Here is an 11,891-nt window from a genome sequence, read left to right as displayed (position 1 = left end):
CATCTCAGTTGCAATCCCCTTGGGCTTCCCATCACCAAATCACCCTTGTGCCATCACATTAGTCCAGTGCATTTCCCTCCCCCCACTGTTTTTGATCCCATTCCCCACTCCATCCCCATAAAATATAGCCACATTTCTTAGGTGATGTTCCTTAGGTTTTACAACAACCCTGGGAGGAAAGTCATATCCTTTCCCCCGTGTTACTGTACAAAACCCAAAAAAACCCAAGGCACTAGAGTGAGGTCATTTCTCACTCTTGGTGGGGCCAGGCCACCAATCCTGCTGGCACTGAGGCTGGCTCTGAAACCACTACACTGGCAGAGCTGTCTTCTGTCCTGCCTCCTGCCCTCTTTCCTCTTGGACTGCTGTCGCCATGGGCTCTCACTGAGGGGAACATGGATGTGTTGGCACTCCTGCCTCACCGTGATGGGGTTCAGGTTGCTGGAGTTGTATTGAGCGGCAAAGGCAATGAAGTTGGTGGCCTGGGTAGAGCCGGTCTGGGCCGTGCGGCCTTGCAGCAGGAAGGAGGAGTTTCTGCCCTGGGCCCGAACCAGCAGGAAGTCCCCCAGGCCATTAAAAGTGAAGTTGCTGCCATCCAAGGTGGCGATGTGGGGGTCCCCAAACATCCAGGCTGGAATAAAGGAGAGACCACATTGGCATGGCAGACCAGGGCAGGCAGGGTCTGCCCCCCAGGAGGAATTTGCCAGGGTAGACTTAGCTGGGGCTAGTTCATGGAATATAAGAGCTCAAGCCCTTATAAGTGTGCATACCACAAGACCCCTCACTTGGCCATCAGCCTCACACTGGAATCACCCCCATCTTCCCTTGTGGAGACAGCCCTGCCCAGGCCCCAAAAGGCTAACCCTCCCCAGATGCCCTGCCCCGGGGTGGGCCCCACTGCCTCACCAGGCCGCAGGGGACGGTAACCAGCACAGCGGACGAGCGGTAGCCGATGCTGCTGGTAAAGAGCACAGAAGGAGGGCTTGTCGTTCCAGCTGCAGCACCAGTTCTGCAACTCCAGTTCTTGGTCTGTGGAGAAGAGCAGCATGTCGGGAAGGACATGGAGGAGCTGCAGAGGCCAGCTGGAAGGTTTGGCATGCCGGGAAGACGGGCCAGCACAAGGTCTGGAATCAGGCCCACCACCTCCGTTCATATCTCACTTGCCCAGTGACCTCGGGGGATTGACCTATTGACCCATTGTTGCCCTTGCAGGCATGCTGAAGCCTTGTGCAGCAAAACCTCCAGTGGAGGGTGGGGTGCAGGGAGCCCTGCTCTCCAAGTGCAGAGAACCCCAGGGACAGGCTGATGGCCTGGGGACTAGGGAGGCTGCAGTGGTGACTGGGAGAAGGGCGGGTGGACGTGTATTGCCATGGCCTCCCAACTCTGTTTTCTCGAGCTCATTTGAAGGGCATCTCTGGAGGGAGATAATGTGCTAATCTGGGTTCAGAGGAGCAGTGTCAGAGTGACCCCAACCCTTTCTCCAGAAAGATGTTCCCACTCTGGGCTGGACATGGAGTGAGATGGACTCCATCATAAATCCCTAGGATATCAGTGGAAAGGGATGTCAAAAACATCCTAAGGTTAAAGATAAGGAATTAAGGATCAGAGAGGGTAAGGAGCTGGGAAGGGGTTTCATTCTAAGGGCCCACTGCTTTGCTCGGAGCCTGGGGCTGGCCTCTGAGGAGGACTAGCAGAGAGATGGAGAGAAGGTGTGACTGAGATTTCTGTGAACACCACTTACCAAGCTGCCAAGGGCTCTGCACTCTCCAGCCTTCCAGAAACTCTCCCCAGGGCCCATAGCTGCAGCACACGCCCCCGCGCCAGGAGGAGAAGCTACACAGCTGCCTGCCTTGAAGGCCCCACCAGCCTGCAACAAGTACAGACAGACTCAGGCCCAGGACGCCTGGGAACCGGTTACTGGTGGCAGGAGCAGGGTGGGGGTATTTGTGAGGACGGCTTGAGATGCCCAGAGGCCTGGTGTGACCAGAGGAATGGAGAGAGGGATTGTGGGGGTGAGGGGAAGAGAGATAGGACGGAAGTGTCACCTCTGGGCTGGAATCGTAAGTCCCAGCGGGCCTGCTCCCAGGAGCAAGGACAGGAGATCTGGCTCCACCCCCAGCCGGGCCACTGAGGCTGTCTCTTCAACCACCGCAGGCATCTGAGCCGGTAGTTGGATATTTCTGTCCCATGTAGCCTATAGAACTGCAGCCCCCGAAGGCCTGGAGGAACAAAGAAGAAGGGGTTACCTGAGGGGCTGGGGACCATAGATGCTGTTTTAGCTTTAAGGACAACCAGCTCTCATAAATGCAGCCTTGGATGTCACCTCCCACCTTCTAGACAGCTCCTTCACGGGTGGCACCAATTCCAATTGTCAGTGAATCCTCCCTAAAAGCACCTTTGATGTCACCTCCAAAGGTCCTCAAAGCTTAGGTCTGAGGGTGCAGGGAGGCCGCACCAACGTCTAACTCAGAGCCAGATCCGGTCCCTGATCGTCATTCTGTCCCATTCTCCACCTTCCTATTCTTTCACTCTAACACCTTCTGCATCCCCCAAACCACTTCCTCTACATGTACCCTAAGTGTCGGTCAGTGGAATCATTAGCCACCCTGTCGGTCAGTGGAATTGGACACTGACCATCCTTCTCCCTCCCTCTCCTCCAGCACAGACATGTCAGTGGCCAAAGCAGCAAGGACAGAGGCTACTGCCCAGAGACTGGCTGGCACACAAAGCAGGGACTTGTTCCTACACTACAGGGCTAGGAAGGTCCTCTGTGCCCAGATGGTTTCTTTGGAAGTGAGAAGTAACTAGCAGAAGAAACCCCATCGGGGCTTGAACTTTAAATAGATCTTTAATTAATTATACGTGCGTAATATACTGCCCACTTCAGCTGTCGTGAGAAGGCCAACAAGATATGACAGGGCAGAGTGTATTCGATTTTGACCCTATACATCACATGAGAATGAATGAGCAGGATAGCTACTGTTAATAGTAAGGTTTTGAAAAGAACAACATTTTTATGATTACCTGTTTATGGATCTCTTCCACAATGGTCCAGTGTCACTTTCCCTAAACACACACACACACCCGCCCCATAATGCAGCCCCAAATCAACAACGATACATCTTGAACATCTTGATAGATAGGCGCTCATCTGACCGAACAGCTCTCTCCACAAGATGGCGCCCATGATTTGATGTAGCGTCTGTGAACAATGTTCTCACAGAACAAACAAGTGATTTTATGGGTCACGTTTTACTGGCTGATTTCTAATGCACAAATGTCCTTTGTTCTATCGCATTTTAGAAACTGTAATTTCTTTTCCTTTGGGTCATCTGGAGGAGATGACTCATAGTTGGAGGAGGACCACAGGTGGTACTAAAGTGCTACCTTTCGCCAGAGTGAGACTCTTCGAGAGAAAAAACAGTCTCCTTTCTTCTTTACCCCCATGTTGTTGGCCCTTAGCAGGGTCCAGGACACAGCAGGTACTCCATAAATGTTGACTAAATGAATGTCAGACCTCTGGAGCTCCTTTCGGTAGATCTCCTGAAATGATCTCATCTGGTTCTTATTCCAGCTCTGTGAGAGAACACTTGGAGTATTGTCCGACTGTCCATTCATATTCCCACTTCCGGCCACACTCCTGCTCTCATTTCCAGGATCTGGACCCCCCACTGAGAGACCTCCTGAGTCACCCCAGGGAGGCGAGGCGACATAGCCCCAATTGACACCGTGCAGCACATCCTCACTTAACTTCATCCTGGAAACTGCCTCTTTGGGAAAATGAGGTAGAACAAACCAATTTTATAATAGGCTAATTGAAACAAAGAAGAGTTACGTTCTTGTGGCTTATTTCTGGTCACAAAAACTACCAAATTTCCAAATAACACTAATAATTTAAGTAATCACTTGTGCTCATTCACTCATTTCCTTGCCTGCTTATTCCAGTTCAGGTCTCAGGTGGCCGCAGCCGATTCCTGTAGCTCAAGGTGGGAACCTGAATGTTACACCCTCCCATTGCAGAGGACACTCACACACAATTGTTCAGACACAACTGAGGCGCATCCATTAGCCTGGCACGCCCACCTCTGGGATGTGGGATGAAACCCAAGTACTTGGGGAAAACCAACACAGATGTGAGAATGTGCAAACTTCACACAGACGGGGACCGTAGCCAGGAATCGAATTTTTCTCTCATTGACATTGTAACAAAACAATGTGGAACTAAAAGATGTCACTTAAGGACCCGCTGTACTGTGGTGAGGGCATAGGTGGTGTCATATTCTGATTATACCTGTAGAGGGTCAGATTGTACTGGGGGTGTGCTCAGGATGGAGGAGATGTTTGGGATTTGCTGTGGTCTTCATGGCACGTAGAGTGGAGGACACAAAAGGACTTGAGACAAATTTAAGTGGGGCAAGGTGGTACTCTTACCTGAGCTGGAATCCACGAATTGGTCTGGGCGATACTTCTCCCACACCGATTGGAATATCAACGGGCTGTTTTGGAAATACCCATCTCCACTGTAGGCAAGGGAAAGAATGATAGGCTCCATCACACACGGGTCTTTCCTCTCAGCTGGCAAGGTATTCATTCAGTCATTAGATATTAGTTGGTCAATCAGTTATTCAGTCAGCTACCAGTTGGTCAGTTGAGTCCTAGCACTAAGCAGGAAGAGGGAGAGTGACTGGGCAAGAGTGGAGAGGCTCTCATTTATTTCACATCTCACCGCTAATTACAAGTAACTGGTCATGAGATAGGATTATGAAAACCAGAGTTCAGGCCTCCTTCCTGTTTGTTTTCCTTCAATTAAGATTTGGAAAGGAGACTCCATGATGGTTAAATCTGATTCTGGGGTTCAACAATCATAGATTCAATTCTTGACCTCTAGATTTAATAACTTGTTTATCATAAGTAAGTCATTTAGGTTAACTTCAGTTTCTCTTCGATTCTTAAAACTTACATCTGTGTAAAGAGGATGGCAATAGCATCCCTCTTTCAGTATTATGAGGATCAAGTGCAGTTACATTTGCAAAACTTTGAAACTGAGGGAGGACCCCAAAGCACAGGGTGGCCCCCTCTCTTGGTGCTGGTGGGTTGAAAATGCTGCTCCAGGAAGGAAGAAATCCTGAGCGGAGCCTGGAGCCTCCCGCTGGGCGAACACCCAGAGTAGGAACTCCTGACCTCTCCTGCCCTCTGACACTGAGTAGGTGACACACACAGGCGTGACAGCTTCCCTAGGCACACGCAGGATGGTGTGAAATTCCTAGCTAGTTGGATAATTCCACCCCTTTCTCTTTCACAAGTGAAAGCAATGTAATTATAGAGACAATCTCAAACACATTCTAGGAGAGAACTATTTGCGGTAATCACAGCAACCAATTACATGTGACCTTCACAGTGATTCACACCCCAGCATCTGTGGTCCAGAGCCATCGTGAGAGACTGAGCCACCACTACATACAGAAATCCAAGTCCCCATCCTCAGTGCCACCCCTTTGCTCTGTTTCCCACCGACCCCACACAATCTGTAGGTTAGCACCAGGTGAAGGGTTCATTCTCAGTCCATAGGGTGTGAAGAAGGCAGATTTCAGTCTCAGATGACTGGGTTCAAATTCTTGCTTTACCACTTCCTAGCTCTGTGACTTTGGGCAATTACCTATTTTTCCCTCAGTTTTCCCTATCTGTAGAATGGGTAATATGTAATATCTCTCTCACAGGGTTGTTCTGATAATCAAATGGAGTATATACTAAGTACCAGTATTAAATGTTGGTTGCTGCTATGACAGTTGAGAAGTCAAGTGCAATTAGCTAATATCAGTGGGAATCAGAGAAGTGAAAGTTCTGGAAATTGTTACGACACACAGGGACTAAGATAGTAAAGAGAATGGCTGGGTATATAGGGCACTCTTTTAATGTAAAACAGCAAGACGTGGATTCAGTGTGAGTCAGATGCATCCAGAGAGGGTTCATGTATCCTCTTGGGGGATTGGCGTGTGTGTGCTCTGAAAATCCCACTCTGCTGTTCCTCCTCTTCATCCACTGAGTCCTCGCAGCCCCTCCCAGCTTACCTGGAGAAACCCATGAGAACCGAGTTGACTGGGCGCTGGGTCACATCCCACTGCATACCGCCACTTTGGTAGAGAAACAGGGCGTAAGACCTGCTTCCATCTGTGGAGAGGATGACCTGGTAGGTGTTGGTCTGGAAATTGGTTGGAGATAAGAATGACTGAGAACAAGTGTCTTGGATTCTCCTGCCTGGGGTCCCACCACCCAACCCACACCCTGTCCTGGCACGTACATCACCTTTTCCTGGCTTATCCAAAACTAAGGCATGGGCTTAAAATACTGACTACTTTGGGACTGTGTAGAGGAGTCTTCTCCCTGGGTTTCAAAATACCAACCTTGGTGGATTTGTCTTCTGTGATTTCTTTCCAAAGAAGGGAGATAAAGCACTCTGGTTTAGAGTCAATTAGAAAGGTTTGTATGGGAATCTGAGAGCTTAGCCAAGGCACCAGACAGTTGGGGGCAGCATGAATCAACTTCCTTAGGTTTATTTAAGGATATTATCTAAGAGTCACCTGAACCTGAGTAGTGCAGAGAGTCCACCACAGGTGACACTGGAGGGTCTGTGAATGTGGCAAAGCACTGTGCCCTGTACAAAGGGGTAATCAATGAATTTATGGAATCAATGAAAAAAATGAGTGACTTTAGAGACCAGACACAAGTGATTTGTGACTTTAAGAGCTGTGACTCGCCAGAAAGAAGGCTAAGGAGCTTGTGTGCCCATTTCCATGGGATGGCATTGTCATATGAACCAGAGTTTGGGGTGGTATGGTAATACATTTGAAGAGGGGTGAACCTGTACTGTTAAAATATATGCATATGCTGCGCTCTCCCTGGTGGCGCAGCGGGTTAAAGCACAGCACTAAGAAGCTTAAGCCACTTCTGCATGAGTTCAATTCCCACCTGCCCCAGAGGAGATCCACATGGCGTGGCAGCCCTCTCCTGACCGCCCACTGCTCCCCTCAGCAGTGTACTTCGTCGATCTGCCTGTTCTGCTCCCCTCTCTGTCTCTGGTGAATCCTCTCACATCTCTGACCTGTACCCCAGTTCCACATGAGTAAATAAATAAATCTTTAAAATATACATATATATGTGCATATGTAAAGTAATGTTACTTTTATTTAAAAAGAGAAAGGAACCAGTTTGGGGTTAGAAAAACCTTGGTTCCAGACCATATAATCATCTGCTACCTGGGTGACTGTAAGTTGTTTAACCTCTCTAACCACCATTTTTCTCATCCCTAAAATGTGCACAATAATATTGGTTTCAGTCATGCTAAGCTTGTTTTTTAACAACAAAAACTCCATTTCCTATACTTCAATGTCCTAATAGCCAGTGCTGCCGTTGCTGAGTTGTGTGGACTGAAGCATCCTGCCTTATGCTGGGTGAGGGAGTGCTAGAATTAGCAACCTGTCCTTGAGTCAAAGAGGAATTTAGAAGAGTGTCCTCTGCCTAGGATTCTAGGATGTCTGATTTCCAGAGTTTCCCAGGAGGCTGGCCATTGGTCCACTCACCCCAAGGGGTCGCTGAGCAGGATAGGCAGGGGTATTGACCCACGTGACCTTTAGTGTCCACCTGGCTTTGTAGTATAAGGTGTTTGTGAATTTTTTAATCCACTTTTCCACCTGATGGACCAGTTCGTAGTGCTCATCATAGAGTGTCTCATATTCCTAGGAAAGGAAAGCAGACCAGGACAAGGAAATGAGGGTCCCCGCTCCACACCCCTGAGGGTACGCCCACCACATATTCACTTTCTTCATGGTGATCCTGCCCGCCTTAGTCTACCATTATCTTCCATCCTTTCCTTTCCCAGATTTACATTTTCAGAGTTAGCGCCTCATATCTTAAGAGAAATTAAAAATCAAGCTTCAGGGAAGGCTGAGATGTGTGGAGTAGAGGATCAAGGCTCAGAGATGAGTCTTCTGGGCTTAAACTCGTGTATTTCTTAGCACAAAATAGCTGAGCTGGTGTAACCACCTGCACCCTTTTGTCTTTCCCTGGTCTACCAGCAGTTTCCTAGAGAACAGGCATCTGTTTCTCCACCCTTCAGTTCTACAGGCAAGGGCACAATCCACATTTGCCTGCAGCAACTTTCATTCTATGCTTCCACTGCCTGCAGTTACTAACGCAATCCAGAACAAGCAAGGGCTGCTTGATTCAGGCTTTCTTAGCATAGATCTCCTCTACAATCATATTCGAAGAACAGACTACAGAAATGATCCCTGAAAGTATAGTCTTTACAACTATATCACAAAATCAGACATTGGATTGCTAGCCCCCATCCCTATCAACTGCAGAGTATCTCTGATTCTATGTCTTAATCTACTCCCCCACCCCATTCCCATGTTTAAGCATCAATATCTGCCCACATGGAGCTTGGGATCTAATAGCAGTAACTTTTGATATGCCCACCATGCAGCCCTATGTCTTATTTGTAATATTCCTAGAAGACCCTGACTGTCAGGTTTTGAAAAGCTTACCTGGTAAAATATGGTTCCCCGACAGCTGGAGAAATCTGCATCATCCCAAAATGGAGCCACTAAGGCCACAGTGTCCTTAGCTGTGAAGCCTCTGAGGGGAGGGTTGGGATAGGAGAAAATCTGGCTCTCTGACTCTGGGAAAATGATCTGACCATTATCTGTGAACTGAGCACAAAGATTAATCCGGTTAGTATTCAGGAAGGGAGTTAGTGAGGGATGTCCCCAGCCTTGGGACAGGTCCTCAGAAGTATGCTACCAAGAGTGTCTCTTAGTAGTACTTTAGAAATGCCAAAAATCTCTGGAAGCTCATTTCATCCATCTCCTTACCTCCTGGGAGAACCTCAAATAGTTTTCACACAAATACTCTTTACCTCAGGACATCCCTCATGTTCAGAGTTCTTCTAAGGCCATAGGTTTTGTCCTATTTCGGTGACAGAGTCCATCTATAAACCAGAACTTTACAGGACAGAATCCTCTAGGTAACTAGAAAATATACTTCCTTGGCTCCATTCTGAAGCTGACGCCTCATTAGGTGGGCTAAAAGATCAATAGCCCAACCCTATTACTGTGTCACCTTCTCAGTGTTTCCTGACACATATCTCCTTGCTGAAAGTCATAGGGTCCAGGACTCTTGCAGTCCTGGTGATATGGGGTACTTGGACCAGGGGGCCAGAAAATAGTTATAGAAAACATAAACGCATCGAGTAGTCAAGGTTCCCAAATAGGCGTTCCTACTTATAAAAAAGATTCTGTGAACATTCAGAGTTTACTAGGCTATGGGACCTCTTCATGGGGTAGACACTTTAAGTGGGTAGGACAACTTGCCTTGACCCCTGTCTTTCTCATCGGCTGCCCTAACATTAAAGACCATGGGTGAAAACCAGCCAACACAGGGACATGGTTCATGCTGAACAAGTGTTTCTTCTAGACATGGTGGCAGGACCATTTCCAAACCCCTGAGAAAGGAACAGCAGTCAGGAAGTGCAGGTCACAGGTCCTCTCATTTGGACTGTACCCCAGAACTCACATAGAGGAAATCCCTGAGAGATAATCCAAAAGGGAAGCCAATCTGGGGTTTGAAGAGTAGCGAGGTGAAGTCCACAGTCCTCCTGACAAACTCCTGATCTCCAACATGTGATCCGTAGAGGAAGAGGGGAACACCTGAGTCAGCACAAAGAAGAGGAGGAAGTTCTTGCGGGTTCTGAGCTTCATTAGGATTGAAAGGGATGCCCACGGCACCAACCCCAAGCTGTTCTTCCACCTTGTCCTGTTTCCTAAATGGGAATCATGAAGGACTCTTATCTCTGGCATGTAAGCCATCTGTTCAGTTTACTCTTGTCTCATTTTACCTCTTAAACTCCCTTGAACTGGGGACAGAACTTATCTTTCCACAGTTTGGAGAAAAACTGGTTCTACTATCAGAATATCAATATATTACCTACATCTCTTATGGTAGTCATCATATTTTTAAGGATTAAAAGACAAAACTTTCCAAATGCAGTTCAGATTAGTAATTAAAAGACCCTTTGATAGAGTGAGGCTTTTCCCTTCAGATCATATTTCTCTAGATAAAATTGAAGAGCTCCTAGAATTTGTCCTAGGACATCTTTCCTAGAGAAACATTTATGAAATGGGTCTCTTCCTTCCCAAACAGGTAGTCTTCACCTGGTCTTTCTTAGAATTGCACAGCAGTCTCTATGATAATTTCTTAGCTTCTGCAAATTAATCTTCCAAGGGGCCCTCCCTGGTAACACAACGGGTCAAAGCACAGCACTACGAAGCTAGCCAAAGCCACTTCAGCACAAGTTCAATCCCCAGCCGGGGAGGTGACCTACATGGCACAACAGATCTCTGCTTATCCACCCAAAACTCCCCTCAGCAGTGTATTTCATCTGTCTGCCTGTTCTGCTCCCCACTCTGACTCTGGTGAATCTTCTCACCGCCCCTGCACCCTTGGCCTATACCCCAGCTCTGTATGCATAAATAAATAAATCTTTAAACAAACAAAAAACCAAATTAATCTTCCAACTCGTCACCATTTCTATATTCATAAATGTAGACCATATGGTGTCCTTCTTAGTTCTTTTATCCACAAAAGTTCCTCATGTGATAACCTTTTCACCATTTTATAGCTTCCAACAACCCCAAATTCTTTAAGGGTTTCCTCCTCCCATTGTGAGTGCCTATTCCCTGGGTTTGTTTCTCTAATTGTACTGATGGAGACAGTAGATCCGTTATTTACTGAAGAGCGTCTTGATGGTATCTACATCTACAGCTCCAAGCCTGTGTCATGCACAAAGTCAGCCCTTAGCACTCAACTCGGACACTGTGTTACTGTCTCCATAAAGCTCTTCTGACCCAAAAAAGCAGAGCCTCTTAGCAAGTAGACTGAGACAGAGCGTCAGTCACCTCACCTGATAAAGGAGACCTGAGGGACAGCTAAGCTTCCTGTAGCCAATGTGAAGAATTATTTTCCCAACTATTCACAAAGGCTCTCATTGGTAGATTAAATACAGCTCCCACAACTGCAACTTACACATCTAGTTAAATTCTCTCAATCCCAGGTCTGTGGCATCATTTGACTTTGTCGGATTTCATAGAGACTGGGGCAGCTATGGAGATGGAACCTGTAGATATTTTGGGGATGGATGTTGAAAGGATCTGGAATGCTGCTGATGCTAGTGATGTCACTGTGCCTAACTTGGTGCCTGTCCTCAGGGAGATGTGAATGTTGTTGAGCATTAGGGGAGAGAAGACAGCAGTATGACTTAGAGTCAGAAAGGAGTGGATAAAACAGAACCACAACTTAGGAACTACAAGTGATAGTCTGAAATTCTCTTGACTCTCCACAAGTTATCTCAAGTCACATATTGCATTTGAAGAGTTGACTTCTCGGTCCAGAAAGTAGTGAGACTGTCAAACAGCACACTAACACACATATATCTACCTGAATAATGGACCTAAGTACTAGCCAGTTAGCAACCACTAACTGTACCCTCATCTAATATTCCGTTAGAGGTTAAGCATGGAGCCATAAAAGAAGCAACACAAGAGTCTGTCCATACCTGATGTGTTGGGATTCAGAGTAAAACTTGAGGAAGCTGTGGATGTTGAGAAACTGCTAGAGAAAAAGGAGGTGGACATCCAGGGGGGAGAAGGACCATGGGTGGGTATTGTTGAGGTGGCAGTCTTGGAGGGAGTGACGGGAGGTTTGCTGACACTGGTTGTGGATGAAGAGGCTGTGTCACCTGCAGGGGTTGTCCCTACAGATACACTGACGATAGGACTGTGTGCACTTGGAGTAGGTGAAGCTGATGTTCCAGCTGTGGTGACTGTGCTGGTGTGCGA

General features: G+C 47.4%; 1 protein-coding gene across 1 annotated transcript in view; it reads right to left on the bottom strand.

Moving 5' to 3' along the window:
• Nucleotides 1-11,891, bottom strand: part of MUC4 (mucin 4, cell surface associated) — a 42,898-nt gene that overhangs the window by 14,472 nt on the left and 16,535 nt on the right. Inside the window, 10 exon segments of the mRNA XM_012730424.1 lie at nt 423-631; nt 907-1,029; nt 1,742-1,867; nt 2,046-2,219; nt 4,432-4,520; nt 6,069-6,199; nt 7,578-7,733; nt 8,544-8,708; nt 9,571-9,704; nt 11,609-11,763. Of these exon segments, the coding sequence (XP_012585878.1) occupies nt 423-631; nt 907-1,029; nt 1,742-1,867; nt 2,046-2,219; nt 4,432-4,520; nt 6,069-6,199; nt 7,578-7,733; nt 8,544-8,708; nt 9,571-9,704; nt 11,609-11,763 (1,462 nt within the window).

Source organism: Condylura cristata, unplaced genomic scaffold (genome assembly GCF_000260355.1).
Source record: "Condylura cristata isolate star-nosed mole 26May11 unplaced genomic scaffold, ConCri1.0 scaffold00003, whole genome shotgun sequence".
In the NCBI taxonomy this organism is placed as follows: Eukaryota; Metazoa; Chordata; class Mammalia; order Eulipotyphla; family Talpidae; genus Condylura; species Condylura cristata.
Note: the sequence above shows the minus strand (reverse complement) of the source record. Positions and strands in the feature narration are given on the sequence as shown.